General features: G+C 39.3%; 1 protein-coding gene across 1 annotated transcript in view; it reads left to right on the top strand.

Moving 5' to 3' along the window:
• The window catches only part of SPEF2 (sperm flagellar 2), a 176129-nt gene that overhangs the window by 54023 nt on the left and 103886 nt on the right, over nucleotides 1-18220 (top strand). The window contains 4 exon segments of the mRNA NM_001044561.1: nucleotides 13334-13553; nucleotides 15055-15209; nucleotides 16657-16717; nucleotides 18025-18080. Coding sequence (NP_001038026.1) covers nucleotides 13334-13553; nucleotides 15055-15209; nucleotides 16657-16717; nucleotides 18025-18080 — 492 coding nt within the window.

An 18220-nucleotide genomic window follows, 5' to 3' on the forward strand; every position in this document is an offset into this window, starting at 1 on the left:
CAGAGGGCTGGGACTGTGCCTATGGGGTATGTTTTCTGTGTAAGGAAAGGGAAGCTTGGGTCATAGGAAGGATATTTGGCTTCAAATTTCTCGAATGTGGAGTTCCCGTCGTGGCTCAGTGGTTAACAAATCCGACTAGGAACCATGAGGTTGCGGGTTCGATCCCTGGCCTTGCCCAGTGGGTTGGGGATCCGGCATTGACGTGAGCTGTGGTGTAGGTCGCAGATGCAGCTCAGATCCTGAGTTGCTGTGGCTCTGGTGTAGGCCAGCGGTTACAGCTCCAATTAGACCCCTAGCCTGGGAACCTCTATATGCTGCAGGAGCGGCCCTAGAGAAGGCAAAAAGACCAAAAAAAAAAAAAAAAAAAAAAAAATTTCTTCGAATGTGAGACAATCTAAGTTCATTAGAAAACCATGGTAGGGATAGTTGAATTAAGACATCAAGTTCAAGGCATTAGACCTGAATTGAGAAATGGTTTGCAAAGCTAAAGAAATGGCACCCACATAGAAGTGGAATGGAAAGAGGAGTGAGAAGGATATAGCCAAAGAGAAGCGTCCTGGATGACTGATAGGAACAAGACTAGGGGGAATGTCTACCACTCACTTGTATTTGCTCTAAATCATGTAGACTAGGGAGAATCCACTCCTCTCCCAGGCTCCCTCTTGTTTGGGGCCGGGCAAGACGGAGATAGGCGAGTCTCCTCTGGGCTCCCTGCCACTGATTTTCTGGTTCCTCCTTAACCTACTTGACAGCTGTAGGAGCCGGCTTCTATGCATCATGCCCGGCTGCTTTTCAATCAATTGCTCAGATTTCCCATCTAGTATCTTAGAGCCAGCTCTAAGGATCTGAACATTAAAGCTGTGTCTTGGTAGATAAATGTAGCAAGAACACAGTGGGGTTGGTAAGCTCAAGACACATGAACAGATCCAAGAAAGTCTTTGAATTTTGGTGTTGGGCAGATGCATTGGGCTGAGAACTAGAGAAACTCCCATCTGAAAGACTCTTCACCCCACCAATCCTGTCCACTACCCAGGGTTTGTCAGCTATATTTGTTAGTACGTTGGACCCAGAATAAGTGGTCTTTCCTACTTTGGTCGGTGCCATTTCTAAGCTAGTCCAGGGTAGTCTATAGCTCTTTGAAGTATCAACCTTAGCAGTGAAACAAAGAAAATGGAGGGAGTGACAATGATCATTACTCTGAGAAAGGGTATTCTGCGTGGAAAAATTGTGTGAATTTTGCAGTGACAAGATGGTCAAGGCATGGTGTCTCCATGTTTTGTAACATCAGAAAAATTCTAACCAAGCCTGTCTGACTGTGCCTGGTTGGGCAGTGGCAGCAGACAGGTGAATCTGGATATAGAAAAAGCTCTTTGAATACCAAGACCATAGAAATTTGTATGAAATTGATCTTGAGGGAGACCGCTACCTCCTGATGTTGGACAAAGGCTAATTTGTGCAACTAAGGAATGACAATTACTGTTTTCCTAAAGATTCCCTCTAGCACCAGAATTATTTGGTGGCCGTGGCACAAGAAGAGATCTGATGTAAAGTCTAGGGTGCTGCTGTCCCAAGGGGGACATGGGAGAAAGTCCTGACTTTGAGGGTCAGGAGAAATGCAGTAGCCTTAATCTGAATTTGTTTTAGACCCAGGCAATTGTGTTTTGAAAAGCTGGGCTAGCCACATAGCTGCTGTAACTCCCAGTGTGCCATGTGGGTTGCCAGAACAGAGAACCAGAAGCAGGGTAGGAATCTGTCATTTGGGGGCAAATAAGCTACTCTTCCACTGATGGTATATCAGTGAGTCACTTTGAGTGTATCAAATGGGAATGCTCAGCAGAAGCTGCTACCCATTGTTTGCCTCTGATTTGTCCTTGAATTTCAGAAACACTGAAACAAAAGCTTTCAGGACAGAGCATCTTTCAGAGGGGCTTAGTCTCAGTTACACCTGGTAATCAAACCTGTAAGACAAAATATCAGCTTGGCGACTCTGGCTGCCTGACTTAAAAATAATCGGTAGATCAGAGTTTGGGAAGAAGAAGCCTGCCACCACTCACGAGTACTGAATTTTCTGAGCTTGTGGACTTGTTAGAAGCTAGAGTTACTGGATGGCCTGGGGAGGTGCCAGGCTCCCTCAAATGTGAGCTGGTAGGCTTTGACAGTGATCTTTGCCACATTCTAGCCGATGACCAATTTGAATTTCCCTCCAAAAGTAATCATACAGCAGCTGGAGGCTGTTGTCCTGCATCATCTTTTGTGACAGACTAGAATCAAGCATGTCTGTTTCTGTGGCATTAAGTCAGGGTAGACTGGGGAAGGCTACTGCTGGGATCGAAGTGATCAGGCTTCTGAGTCAAAGCTGTTAATGGATGAGGACTAGTTCTTCAGATTTCCCGGTGAGCCAGAATTGACCATAGGATCCACTGATAGAAAAGCATTGGCTACTCACAATTCTGCTTCTAGCCAGAACAGTCTTCCACTGAGCATGGCAGGTGAAGTAGCTTTAACGTTTGCCTTTCCCTCGTTACCATGGGAGAGAAGATGTGGTCCAGACTGAGCACTCTGGCACAGAGGGGCATGGAGGCACACTTTCTATACAGAGATGCACCCAGCCTGCCAGTGTGTGAGCACCGTACATCACCAGGGCCCTGCCTCCTCTGGGACCTGAAGGCCAGACTGTCTGGCAGGAGGGTGTGGCCAGCCAGCTGACCCTACTCTGACCTGTCTGGAGGTCGGGTGACTTAGGAAGGCTGCCAGATTCACTCTGCAGGGCCAGCGCTGAAACAGGCCAGCGCCCTGACACGGAGCCTGTTCCATGACAGCTCCTGATGAGAAGTCAGAACTGAGTCACATCTGCTAAGGGTCCCCCTCTCTTCCTCCTGTCAAAGGTGGCACAGGGGCGCACCCATCCTTTCCCCCGGAACCTGCCTCAACATCAGGACCCACACAGTGGTCAGGAAGCCCTGTAGGGCTGCCAGGTTACAGGAGCTCCACTCCCCATCAGGCTGGATATCCGGCCACTCTTGTGTTGGTTGGGTGGTTGGAGGAGTCAAAGTCTGGGAAGGGAAGGCAAAGAACAGAGGCTGTGAAAGCTACCAAGTTTTATCTCAGGTCTTCCCTGTGGAGTATGGTATTTTTCTGAGTGCTAGATTCCCCAGGCATGGTAACTGGAATATAGCCACTAGACTTTCCATGTTGCCGTAATAATGGATATGTTTTTATAACATCTGATTCCCTCTCCCTAGCAGGAGATGGAACAGCCCCCCAACAGAAGGTCAGCCAGGAGAACTAGTGCAGGGATTAAGTTCAGAGCTGGAACTAAGGTGCTCAAGTTAATTTACCTGAAGTAGCCAGAAACAGGAAGAGGCAGAAGTATAGGCCAATGATCAAAGCTGAGATTGGGTGAGAACCAGACTGGAAAATGAGAACGAAGCCAGCAGTTTGGAAGCAAGGCAGTACTGGGACAGAACAAAGCTAAGTGAGGAGGCCCAGGGCAGTTGCCACAAACAGCTGGAATGCCTGCAGCTTATTTTTATTACCTGCCAGTCTTGGGTACACCATTGGCTCAGTCTAATTTAGGAGACCCAAGACAAATGGCCAGTTAGGAATATGAAATTGACCAGGTCACAAACAGCTCACCATAGAGCAGACCTCATCCATCCATTCACAAAGGCTGCTCCTTACCCCGCGGGGATCGTATTACAATCCCTGGCAGAACTTCTTATGTAAAGTCCCAATTTATAAATTATTTATAATTTAGTCCAATGTAACTGAGATGCATTTTGCTGCCATTAAAAAAGGATGCCTTGATTTAGTAACAGTAACGAGCTGTTACTTCTAGAAATGCTTCCAGGGTTAACTAATTTCATACACATGATTCTTGCTCATTTCTCTCTGTGAGGATAACAGTCTCTGACCTTGTTCCCAGATGTGGAGTTGGGTTGTGTCTACCAATCTTATTTGGGTAACTAAATCATCCTTATACTAAAGTTACTATAGTGTTGTATTCATTCATTCATTCATTATTATTCAGTTTACTATATTGAGCTTATACTACTGATTGACTAATTCAGTAAATAAATATTGAATGCCTAGTATGTGCCAGCACTGTTTTAGGAATTGTGGATATAATGTGATGAAGGTAGAGATCCTCCCCTCTTGGTCTCACTCTTTAGTGGAGATGAGAGAAAAACCATTCCAGAGTGTGCTGTTAAGTTAGGATAAGCATGGGAGGCTATTGGGGGGGGGGGGTTCATTAGAAGGAATGAGTTTCTACTGAATTGTGAAATATGAGTAGATGCCAATAGGTTTAAAGGTATTAACTCAATAGTGACCTAATCCTGTGAACTGTGAGCTTGTACATATACTTTCCCTATCTTTGCATTTTCTCCATGATTTCATTTAATTTCAAGCATGTAAACCAAAGTAAACTGAGGATGTATTTTGGATGTCCTAACTATGAGTCCCTTGCCCCATCAGAATTTTTCAGTAACTGCTGAAGATATCATCTTGGGTATGTCCAAAGAACTTTAAGGAGAAATACGTTGATTGCTTGGTGAATTAGAATATTATAAATGGGAAATTGAGTTATACCTGCTTTAGACATCATTTCCTGACTTTTTGGATGTGAGTTAAGAAATCATCTCATCTCCCACTCATGAAACTTTTTCTTGGATACAATTTAATAAGTTGGTCTGTCTTCCAAAAGACCTAAATTTTATTGCATTTGGAGTAATAGTAAGAATTGATAATAGTTTTTAAAGACTTAAATTATGGAAAAAAAATCAAAACCAGGAATTGTACGAAAAAACTATTTTGGAGTTTCCGTCGTGGCGCAGTGGTTAACGAATCCGACTAGGAACCATGAGGTTGCGGGTTCGATCCCTGCCCATGCTCAGTGGGTTAACGATCCGGCGTTGCCGTGAGCTGTGGTGTAGGTCGCAGACGCAGCTCGGATCCTGCGTTGCTGTGGCTCTGGCGTAGGCTGGCAGCTACAGCTCCGATTCGACCCCTAGCCTGGGAAGCTCCATATGCCACCAGAGTGGCCCAAGAAATGGCAAAAAAAAGACAAAAAAAAAGAAAGAAAGAAAAAAGAAAAAACTATTTTCTAAGATACTATAAAATAAGCAACCCAAAATTAATATCTCAAAACACACAAATAAGATCTACAAATGTGAGTGATCTGGCTCTTTAATTATTACCAATTCTGAGAAATTTCTGAGAATCATATTATTTTAAAAGTATGCTTGATAAGTAAATATCTACTCTGTAAGTCTCTGCTTCAAGTTAAAGTTAGGCATTTACTCTTCCTATTTGCAGATTTATCAATGAGATGAATCCAAGATGATAACTTAAAGACATGAGATCAGAACTGAGGATTCCTGATGTCTTGTTGAATAAAATATTCTTTATTTTTTGTTTTTCATACAGTGGATAGAGGCTAGAATATGAAATTAATTTATGGACCACAATCATTATTTATTATTTATTTTTTTTAAAATGGAAACACAACAAATAAGAGAAATACAGTATGCAATGCAATAGAAAATAAAGCATGTCACCCAGCAGTGAGGATAAGCATTTCACAAAAATTTTTTTCCTATTCTATATATACCTGTACACAAGTACTAGGTAACAGTGCAAAAATGTATTCTTATGGAAGGTCTTGGAAAAAGTCTTAGAAGATGTAGTACAAGAGGTTATCACTCAATAGGAGAAGCTGGGCAGGTTGAGGAGTGCTCCCAGAGGTTCAGACCAATAAAAATGGGAAAATGTGGTGAACTGGTTGACGCAGAAGCTTTAAATGGCTAAAGAGAAGTCCGTGACCATGAATGTTAAGTGTAATATCCCTGGAACTTGAGCGCTATAATGGCTACAACAACCATTGTAGGTTGCCAGTAGGAGCCCTAGTTGTATTTTTGGATCACAGATGTTTATCTCTTCCTCCCTGCCTGCAGAGTGCTGTGCCAAGAGCAATCCACCCATCATAGAAGCAGAATTAACGCAGCTTGAATGTCTTAGTAATCTGTATTTTAAAAAAAGGCAAAGCCTCATTTTGTTCAATTGCTACCTGTGTTATTTCTTGAAGTCGGTTTATCAGAAGCTTTCACTCTGAGTCCTTTGGTCACTGTATCAAGATAATCTCTTGTTAGGTTTTATTATATATAAGTAAAAAGACTGCATTTCAGGAAAGCCTAGGGAGCAGATGTCAAAAACGATCTGTTGTATCTTGTAGGAGGTTTTTCTCTGTCTTAAGAGAAAAGGCATTTGTCTGTTTTGTTTTGTTTTTGTCTTCTTTTTTTGATCCAAGCTACATCTGCAACTGACTGTAGCTGGTTCAACACCGGGTCCTTAACCCACTGTGCTGGGCTGGGGATTGAAGCAGCAAGGCCACAGAGATGAGCTGGATCATTAATCCACTGCACCACCATGAGAACTCCCTGTTTTTTTGTTCTGAGCACATCAATAATTGAATTATGAGACATTTGGAGTCCACCAAACTAGAAATATCTGGGGCACTACAGGCCATGCAGATGTTGATAAATTCTAGCAATCTATGAGGACAAATTCTAGATTGTGCGTACTTTCAAATCAATACCACCACTCTACAAAAGCCACACTCAAATGTCACTGCTAAGTATCATTGGCATAACTCAATGTTGTTGTTTGTTGAATGTGGTGCTAATGGCACTCAGGCTTTATGGACTGATGGATATCTCCCAAGGCCCAGATTCTGTTTATTTAAGTTAATCAAGGAGGAGCATGTCTCCTCCCTCTTTAAAAGGGTAGATGAGGGGAGTTCCTGTCGTGGCTCAGTGGTTAACGAATCCGACTAGGAACCATGAGGTTGCATGTTCGATCCCTGGCCTTGCTCAGTGGGTTAAGGATCCGGCATTGCCTTGAGCTGTGGTGTAGGTCGCAGATGCAGCTTGGATCCCACGTTGCTATGGATCTGGCATAGGTCAGCAGCTACAGCTCCAATTAGACCCCTAGCCTGGGAACCTCCATATCCCGCGGGAGCAGTCCTAGAAAAGACAAAAAGACCAAAAAAAAAAAAAGGAGGGGGGTAGATGGGGGAGCCGTATTCCCAGTTTGGGTCTTTAGAAGTGGCAAGAAATGAGAATGAGGTGCATTTGCCTTGGTCCAAGGATGATCATGTGCAGAGAAATAAACAGAATCTGTCGAAAAAACAGTGCAGCACACTTGGGCAGTGTTACAGTCGAGGAGGAATCTAGTGGACTTAACACATGGAAGATCTTAGCTTGCCCTTAAAGTGTTCACTTCAGCCCACATTCAAGCTCATCGTTTCCAAGCAGATGCTGTCTGTAAGTGCTCATGGTGCCTTAGCCATGGTCCAAGGGGACCAAATATACTGACACATTGGCCATACGCAACAAAAAGAATATGACATACTGGAAGCAAGCAGAATCAGAAGGCTAGGTAACCATGAGGTGCCTACAAGACAATATAGGGAAGCATGTGCGTGTAGTGGGTCCAGCCTAGAAAGCAGAGTGTCAGGTCCACATAGTCTATGAAGATGGGGAGATGGGTGGATACCATGGTCTTAGGGATTCGAGTCAGTCTCCAGAAAATTCAGTGTAGGTAAATCAATAAAAACAGTGCTGGTGAACAGATTGTGGCCAAGAGCAGAGGCTGTTTACTCTTTGTTGTATTTCATGATCTCTGTGTGCAGGAAGGCAAGAATTCACAAAGACAGGTGGACTCTCTACGTGGTGGTGGATCTTGAGTCTTGCATTTATTCATTCTCAAAAATGCATACAGATGCAGGCATAGTAAAATATTAATATTAAAATAAATAGATAATAATTAGTTGTTACATATGCATGGCAAGTGCTGGTGTCATGGAGCACTTCTACACGGAAAAGGGTCTTACGAGAGTTTAGACCAGTTGGTACTTAACCTGGTGGTGCCCATTCTATTAGACTTTGAAACTAATAGTCACATGTCTATTTCTAACAATATCTGAAGGAGTAAGAATTACATATTTTAGAATTTTATCACACAATTTATGTAATTATATATAAAAAGCATATGATATAGGGATCTGGTAAAAAGTTCTGGCTCCTCTTCACTAATGAACTAGTATAATCTCTAGTTCATCGTAGTTGAATGAACGTGACATGTTTCCCTTTACTAACCCTTTAACTTTTGGTCTTTATTTGGCCTTTTTAAGTGCAGTTTTCATTCTGTAAAATGTATTCTACCAAATCCTCGACCTGCTTATCTCCACTGGTCAGGCTTCAGTCCTTCCCCTGACCTTAGCATTCAGTTCTCACCGTGGTCAACATTCTATTCCATTGTGTTTGGCCACATTCTACAGCTAATTCAGTAATGGAAGGCCGTTTATTCTGACCCCTTGTGAGGGAGCATGCCTTTCTGATTGTGACGCCAGCTGGATGTGGTTTCTCTTGTTGGGTAGAAGTGTGGAGGCTGTCAGCCCTCATATAGGGCACTCTCACTTGCCTCCAGCAGCAGCCTGAGAACTTCTAGTCAAACATTTATACATAGGCTACTCACACAAACATTTCATTCAATCTTGACAACACCCAGTGAGATAGATATTATCATCATATGAAGAGGGGGGAATTGACAGGGTACAAAACAGGTAGGAGAACTATTATGGGAACCCAGGTCAATTGATATAAGTCCTAGACTGTTTCCTTCAGACCAGATTAAATGACTGCATATCACAAAATCATTAGAATACTGGAAACTTTCCACTTAAACTTGGTCTTGAACTTACAGCCTTTTTTATTTTAAAATAATACAGTTTCTCTTATTTCTGTTTTTATTGTATTATTTTCTGGTTGGTCACATGATATAACGATCACTTGTCTAGTTAGAAGTGTAAATGGTTTCTGGAATTCCCGTCTTGGCTCAGCGGTTACAATCTGAGTAGTATCTATGAGGACGTGGATTCAATCCTGGGCCTTGCTCAGTGGGTTGGAGATCCAGCATTGCCTTGGGCTGTGGTGTAGTCTGGCAGCTGCAGCTCGGATTTGACCCCTACCATGGGAACTTCCATATGCTGTGAATGTGGCCCTAAAAGAAAAAACAAGTATAAATGGTTTCAATGAATGAAAGCAGAAATAAGTAATCAATTATAATGCACTCAATAATTATGCAAATCAACCCAGTATTTGCCTAATTTTGAACAACACATGTAATTATTATGCACAGTTAAAAAAACCATGGCGTTAGACTAAAACAAAATAAATTTTGCAAATAAAAGATAGTTTGTACAGAAGTGACAGTTAAATATAACTATGTATATACTAATAAATTCTACTAATTGAAAAGAAAAACCTATTATAAATACTTTTTTGTTTGTTTATTTGTTCCAAAAAGTATTTATCTCTTATATTGTCATATCAGAAATTCTGGGACCAACCCAAACAATACTAACATAAAAGAATCTGTTCTTAAACTGCTAATATGACATAGAAAGCTTATTAGGTACTAAATTCTTCATGTACTTAGATCTATTTCTAGAATTTATTTTTTTTTCCACTGAATACTCTTTTTTCTGCAACTCTTTCTTTTCATTATTATGTTTTTAAGTGCTTTAATGTCTGGTAAGGGAGCACTCCCTCATTATTATCCTTTTAAAGTTTTTAAATGAATATTTTTATTTGTTATGTTTCTTCAGCTTCAATTTTAGAACCATTTGTGATATCACCCTATTAAAAAAAGTGACACTAGCACTTTTGTTTCATTACACTAAATCGGATTAATTTAGGGAAGAATTAAATGGCTTATAATGGAGTTCCTTCGTGGCTCAGCAGGTTAAGGATCCAGCATTGTCACTGCTGTGGGGTGAGGGTTAGATTCCTGGCCCAGGAACTTCTGCATGCCACAGGGGAAGACAAAAAAAAAAAAAAAAAAAAAAAAGCTTGTTATTTTGGATCTTTTTGACTTTCCCATTATTTAAGACATTTTTTGTATACTCCTCAGTAGAATTATGAGGCTTTCTATGTGTAAGCTCTCCCAATATGTCTTGTCAGTTCCATGATTTTGTCAAAGTTTTTAATTGTAAGCAAAAAAGTTGACATGATGAGTAAGCAGAAAAAAGTATGCAAAACATGTTGGGTAGTTGAGTGCATCAGTAGGTAGATTTGAGAACTAGGCTTAAGGCTAAACTTCCAAAGAAAATGATCAGAACCATCACAGCAAGATCTGATGGAATATTCTCAAAATTGTCACCACCGCAGAGCACTGGAAGTTCAGCTTGCAGCAGCTCCCTCTGCTCTACAGCAGCCTCTGTTATTTCTAGGGAACCTATGACTTCTTTCTTTATCCTATTAGCCTGGCTGGAACTTCCAGAGTAACGTGGCTATTCATGTTAATGATAAGCATCTTTTTCTTATTCCTGCCTTTATTGGAAAAAATGCATTGTTCATTGGCAAAATAAGTAAAAATGTTAGGCAAGTCATCTTCAATTCATAGCATATTAAGAAATTTGTTTCATTTACATTTTTCCTATCAGAAGTGAATTTTGATTTTTATCAGATGCTTCTTGCTCAAAATGATCATATCTTTTTATTTTTTAACTTTAATGTACTAAGTGATATAATCATAGGTTTTCTAATATTTAACCTTTGTTGTATTCGTGAAATAATTCTTTTTCGGTCATGGTGAGACAACTTCAATATAGCATAGAGTTATGAGCACATGTTCTAGAATCTGTCTGGATTCTAATTTAGGCTCTACCATTATTATTTATTGTGACTATGGACAAATAACTCAGCCTCTGTAGTTGTCAGATTTTTCTTCTGCAAAATTGGGAAATAATAATATTTAAGTAACAGTTGTGTGAAACTCATTGACGTAATTCATGAAAATAACAGTGAATATAGTGAGTGTGTAATAAATGTCAATTAATGTCAGTCTCAATATAGTAATGATTTTTTTCAATATTGTATGCATGACTCTTGCAATGTATTTCCAAATAAGGTTGGCTTGTCACTTTCTTTTTGGATCTGTTTTTGTCAATTATCTTTGACATCTTTTTGGTATCAGGGTTATGTGAGTCTTGCCAAGTGAACTGGAAAGCTTTCTATCTTCTTCCAGATTTCAGAAAACTTTTTTTTATTAAAGTATAGTTGATTTACAGTATTGTGCCAATTTCTAATATATAGCATAGTGACCCAGTCATATATATATAAGAATATATATATTCTTTTTCTCATAATATCTTTTATCATGTTCTATCCCAAAAGACTGGATATAGTTCCCTGCACTATACAGTAGGACCACCTTGCTTATCCATTCTAAATGTAATAGTTTGCATCTACTAACCCCAAACTCCCAGTCCATCCCACTCCCTCCTCCCTTCCCCTTGGCAACCACAAGTCTGTTCTCCATGTCTGTGAGTCTGTTTCTCTTTTGTAGATAGGTTCCCCTATTTTAGATTCCACATATAAGTGATATCATATGGGTATTTGTCTTTCTCTTTCTGACTTACTTAACTTAATATGAGAATCTCTAGTTGCATCCATGTCACTGAAAATGACATCATTTCTCTCTTTTTTATGGCTGAGTAGTATATCATTGTGTATATGTACCACATCTTCTTAATCCATTAATCTGTCAATAGACATTTATGTTTTTTCCCAGAGATCTTTAAACAGCATTCAAATTTGTATTTAAATAAGGAATAAAAATTTTTCTGTTAAATCAGTGCCTTCAAGTTTCCTAGGTATAGTTCTTTGACATTTTCATTACTTTCATCTTTACAGATATTCCATTTAAATTAATGTTGATTATTTGTATTTTCTTAGAATACACATTTTTACCATATTAATAAATTCAAATGTATTATAATAGAGTTTTACATAATATTTTCTTTTTTAAAAAATTTTATTGGACTGTAGTTCACTTACAATATTATATTAGTTTCATGTGTACAGCAAAGTGAATCAGTTATATAATATAAATGTAATATTTTCTTAAGGGTTTTTAAGTCTCCTTAAAAATCTGTTGTTACCTTATTTCCTATTATGTTACAAAATTGATAGTTGCTATTCTTTACCTTTGTTCAGAACTGGTAGCAATTTTTTCTTTCCTTTCTTTTTTTTTTTTTTTTTTTTTTTGTCTTTTTAGGGCTGCACTCACAGCATATGGAGGTTCCCAGGCTAGGGGTCAAATCAGAACTGTAGCTACTTGCCTACACCACAGCCACAGCAACACCAGATCTGAGCCACGTCTGCTGACTACACCACAGCTCATGGCAATGCCAGATCCTTAACCCACCGAGCAAGGCTAGGGATCAAACCTGCGTCCTCATGGATACTAGCCAGATTTGTTTCTGCTGAGCCATGATGAGAACTCCAGTAGAAACTTCATTATGATTAGTATGGATAAGTTATATAAATATATCAATAGAAGTATCTCAATAGTTTTGCTCTCTAATATATCATCTTCCATTGTTATGAGTTTCTTCCTCCTTGTTCTTTTTAATTTATTTTAAATTTTTTTCCCTTTTTAGTTCATTTATTTTTCTTCTTTTATTTTAGAGCAAAGCATTTTGGACTAAAGGACTGTGAATTTTCCTCTGAGTACAGTTTGATCCCATTCTATTGTTTTTAACGAATTATTTTACTCTTTTGTTTTAATGTATTATTTATAGACACTTACAGTTTTTATTTCTTATTTAATCCAAGAATCATTCAAAAGGAATGTTTTTAATATTTAAAAGTAAAATTGGTTTCTAGTTTTATTACACAGAAGTCAGAGAATGTGGTCTGTACAGTGTGTTTTTTTCTTTCCCACCGATTGATCATTTAAGGAAGAAAGTTGGAGAAACTGGGAGCCAAACATACTAGACTTAGAGAACAACATACTGGGCATGAAAATTCTCATTTCTCTCTCTTTAAAATATTTTAAAATAAGCTTAGTAGTTACTTAGGATAGCTGAATAACTGTCATTGTCTTTCATCTATCTACTAATGATAATATCAACTTTAGTGTTTTAATGCTCAACTTGGATTACAGTTTGTCTTAATTAACTCAATATAACTATTTTCATAAATTGTTAACTATTTTAGAGTTTTTTCTTTTTTACTTTTAAGTAGGAAGCTCATTTTTCATTTCTAACATAAAAGCGTTGTTCATATTACTCATTTATGTAATATAATCATTTTAGAGTATTGACTTGCTTTTGCTATAATTTGTATTTACTTTCAATTTTCATAGTCCCTACTTGTGTAATTCCACTTTTTAATAATATTTCTAGGGTGCCTCATTAGTGCAATAGGTAGTGTGTCAGTCTCATAATAATATTTCTACTTTGTTTCTTTCATTATTATTTTTGCAGAACATGGTTGGAGAATGGGCCTTACCAGAAGAAATGGTTGATAATATACCACCTTCCGATAATCGTATATTGGGCCATGTAATTCACAGATTAATTGAACATTCTCTTCCTCCTCAAGTTGAATCAACAGCACCTGAGTTACCTTCATTTGCTATAAAAGGGTGCTTGTTGGGGAAAACGTTTAGTGGAAAAACTACTGCTCTAAAGTTTCTACAAAAATGTAAAATTTCTTTTTTTTTTTTTTCATTTATTGGATTCTATTTACACGGATTATCTATAAACAGCTATGCCTGTAGAAAACATACACAAGGGTCTGCTAATGTTTTGGGAAATTATGTCATCAAGAACTTTATAATAGAATGATCATATAATTTATTGTCCAAGACAGACATTTTTAGGGTATAGAGTCACAAACTGGCATGGTCCCAGGGGAAGTGGGATACATAAGCATGCTATGTGATGATGATGCACTGCTATGCATCTCTTTATACTTAAAAAGTCTTATCCTTTTCATCATAGATTTTATTTACTTTACCAATAGATGAGATAGGCAAATAATAACTTGTCACAAATACAAAAGAAATCCACTTAAAATTCTAACTGTTTTAATTCTTCACATTGATTTTCTCCCTCTTTAATGATCTGTTGGCTTTTTCTGTAGAAGCGCTTTCATTTAGAAGTAAAATAACAGGTTTCTTTCTGTTTAATTAGTTTTTCTTCAATAATATTTACCTATTACTGTTTTCACTGGGAAACTCAAAATTTGCCCTGAGACCCATCTGTCTTGTTAAAGTTCGAAATAGAGAAGAGTAGGTCATTGTTGAGATGCTAAAAAGACCGTCTTGGGAAGCAGCCTAATAAAAATACAATGAGATACGGCAACATACCCACTAGGAGGGGTATAAATTTTTTTAATGGAAAATAGCAAGTGTTGGTGATGATAAATAGAGAAGTTGTATGTAATACATTGCTGGAGGAATATAGAATGATGTAGCCACTACGAAAGGTAGTTAGTGATTCCTCAATAGGTTAAATGAATAATTACCATATGACCCCAGCATTCCCACCACTAGTATATACCTGAAAAGACTGAAAACAAGTGTTCAGAAAAACACTTTGTATAGCACGATTCATACCAACACTATTAATAATAGACTAAAGGTGGAAATGATCCAAATGTGATGAATTGATGACAAAATGTGGTCTATCTATACACAGCAGCAATATTCAGCCATAAAAGGAGGAAAGTTCTCTCATGTGCTGCAACATGGATGAACTTTGGAAACATTACGCGAAGTGAAAGAAGTCTGGTTATGAACTATTTAGAACAGGCAAAGCCACAGACGGAAAGCACATTAGTTGTTGCCAGGATCAGGATTGGAGAAATAGGGAGTGACTTCTTAATAGGTACAAGATTTCCTTCGGGGTGATGGAACTTTCCTGGAAAAAGATAGTGGTAATGGTTGGCCAAAATTGTGAATGACCTAAATATTATTGAATTGTGTGCCTTAGAATAGTTAAAATGCTTCATTTTACGGTGAATTTTACCACAGTGGTAAAAAAAAAAGAAAAGAAAAGAAAAAGAAAATGCTTGCTTCCAAAGACATTTTTAAGGGACCCTAAAGAGAGTAGAGAGTGTTCTAAGGGTGAAGCCAGCACAGGACAATGATGTCAATATCCTAAATGAAAAGCTGTTAAGAAAATTGTCTTTTGTGTTTTAGACTTTCCTATTGAGGTACTTTCTATTGACACTCTTGTCCAAGAAGCTATCCAGGCATTTCACAACAATGAAAAGGTCAGTGGGGCCCTACAGCTTCAAAAAGCAGCTGAAGAAAAGGCTTCACCAGTTAGGCAGGAGTCTGGTGATAGGAGCCAGGCAAGTATGATTTCAGTTTTCTTTTCTGCACCTTGTGTATTAAAGATTGACAGCTGGATGGCATGTAAGAGATCCCGAAGTTGGCAAACTTTTCTGTGAAGGGCCAGAGAGTAAATATTTTAAGTTTTATGGGCCCAGAGGCAACATCAAGGATATTACATATGGGTACTTACATAACAAGAGAGAAAATTCCAATCCCCACCCCTCCACCAGACACACACGCTCCAGTTTGCCTGGGTGGGTCATCCAGGGTGTTGGGCTGATCTTTCCTCGCCTGAGGAAAGAGCCACCAGCTGGTAAGGCTGGGGACACAGGGAGGTGGGGGGCTAAAGCGTGAGGGGTTAGAGAGGGGTAGAGTGGTGTTTAGGACAAGTTCACCGACTTCCAGAGTGGAATTCCACTACTGAGAGCCTGGCAGTAGCCAACAGCACATCCCCACCATGTCGATGCCACCCGACACCAGTCCCAGGCAGCAGCCAAGGTGGGTGCTGAAGAGGAGCAGACAGGAGCCAAGGGGGGAATGCCTGGCATGGTTCTCACACTGCTCCGTGGAACAATGCCCAAACACCATGTGAAAACAGCCACCTGTCCAGTTTGGTCTGCGGACTGTAGTTTGCAGACCTCTGTTACAGACTCATACATCTCAGTTTTAGGGGCAGACGACTGGGAGAAGGTCTCTGTATGGTTTACGTGCATCCTATTCCCATGAGTGTGGTGTCTGGCTACATTATTGCACAGATTCTAGAGTAGGAACTGGGACACTATGGCCCCACCTTGAGAATCGTGATGTGATCCAAACCCCTCTTCGTAGAGACCCTTAACATGAACTGATTGGCTTGGGATTGGAGGCTTGTCGATGGCTAGACCTTGATTAGGATCCCAGATTCTGAAATCAGTACTCTTTTCCCTACCTCCTGCTATCTCTGAATGGAATACATTTGCAGACAAACAAATCCAGGCCACTCGTATAGGCTGCAAAATAAGGCCATTTTACCGTTGAATTCTGAAAATAACTGGGAGAATTTGTCTTCGTTGTGGGCTGCCTCTAGGGTGATAGAAAATGGACATTTTTTTTCTTTATATGCCTTATAGCTAAGACTGACACCTTACGATTGCTCTTTCTAAGATGGTTTTCCATAAACTCTACCTCTTTCTCAACCCCCATTATTTTTTCAAAATGGCAGTTGCTGTATTTTATGTAGAAACTGAAGGCCCATTGAAAGACATATTACACCACAGGTTACTGTGTGTTTCTCCAAGTGCAGTTACCATCCAATTTTGTTTGTATGCAGAACACTTTGAGTTCTTAATATCATTAATGTTTTGGACAAAATAGTCTATTTTTTACCTTACTTATAGAAATAAAATTAAGAATGTTGTTAAAATGTGGCAACTTTAACATTTCTCTGTGTGTGTGTGTGTGTGCACATGTGTTTTCTCCCCAAAGAATCTGCACAATGTACTGTCAGCTGAAGGAACACCAGAAACAGAAGATGAAACCAGACTAAGTAAGATATCAAAACACATCATCCATCATTTACATAAGAGGGCCAGATAGAGCACAGGGATGTGAGCACCAAGCTTTCAAGGAAAGAAAGAGGGGACGGTTTACACGGTGTCTACATGGTCACGTGACAGAGAAAGCAAGATAATCACAGCCGTCCCTAACTACTATCTGCAAGTGGGGGCGAGAGATGAGAATTTCAAAGGAATCTACTCACACCCCTTCAAGTAGTTGCTCAGGTTTGTTGTGGTTTTAGAAACAGCCAGGCTAAATCACCGTCACTCTTCCTGGCCTTGTAGGGAGCCAGTGGTTTATTGTTTCTTCTTACCCGTGCAGTTCGGGGTGCTCTCTGCAGCTGCTGCTGTGTTCACTATGCTTTCGGAGGCTGTGGGTCTGTCTCTTCCACCCACCAGAACAGCGGTCCCTTAGATAGTAGGTCTGTTTCTAGCCTTGGAAAAAGCAAATACAACCAAGCTTCCCAAACCAACAAAAAGTTATCTCCCTTAGGATCTGGGTTTTAGTGCTTCAGCTCCTTGGTAGAACCACCGAAAGAAAACAGTCTTAAGTCTTCAATATCTTTCCTCTTTGTGCTAGCAAGGCTTTGCCATTTTCAATACCTGGCCTTATAGTCTAGCATAAAATTTGGTTGCTCCTATCCATCACCACTAGACAATGTGTGCATTTATCATGAACAGGCAACTCTCTCAGAGGAGTCAAGTGTCCCATCTTTAAAAAGATATAGCTTGCCCCTTGTTTCAGTTATTTCTTGCAAGCTAATTTTAATTGATTTTTTTTAAACTATCATAAGTATTTTGTGACATATTCTACAATGAAAGTTGAGTTAATTACAAACGGACTCTGAGAACTTTTTTTTTCCATTAGAATTTTAACTCAAAAACTCTCTGTCTTCTGAAATCCTCCACTTTCAGACACGTTTATTACCTCTAGCGTGATAATCCAGGAAAGTAAAAATGTCGTGAATTGACATCTTAACAACTGCTCTTGAGAGCTTGGCCTGTTTTCCGAAAAGAAAACCCAAGCTGTATTCAAGTATTTCTAATGACCTTGTTATGAGTGAGTCATACTGGAAGGAAGGAAGTAGAAAACACCAAGCCACGCGATGGCCAGGACCTTAATGTTGTGGAATGAAGATAAATGCCAAGCTCTGCTGACACTTGTACTTCCTTCCTCTGAGAATCTCAGGCAGAGCTGGATCCAATAACCCACATGTCCAAAACCGTAGTCAGTCAAATACTAACAGGGCTGTTGCTTGTAAATACCGGAATATGTTCTCACTTTTCCTATTGCCAGGTACCAAAAAAACACCAAAAGCCGAAGAAGTTATAGCAAGTGCTAGTCTTTCTGAAGTAAGTACTATAATCTAATTTTGCGTTATGATTCTAGACTTTTGGTGTATCTTCAAATGAAATGAAGCGGCAGTGTGCTCTTGGGTTTATAATAAATCTGATGGTGAAATATTAGCTAATCATGTGTTTACTTGATATTT

The sequence above is a fragment of the Sus scrofa genome, chromosome 16 (assembly GCF_000003025.6).
Source record: "Sus scrofa isolate TJ Tabasco breed Duroc chromosome 16, Sscrofa11.1, whole genome shotgun sequence".
Taxonomy (NCBI): domain Eukaryota; kingdom Metazoa; phylum Chordata; class Mammalia; order Artiodactyla; family Suidae; genus Sus; species Sus scrofa.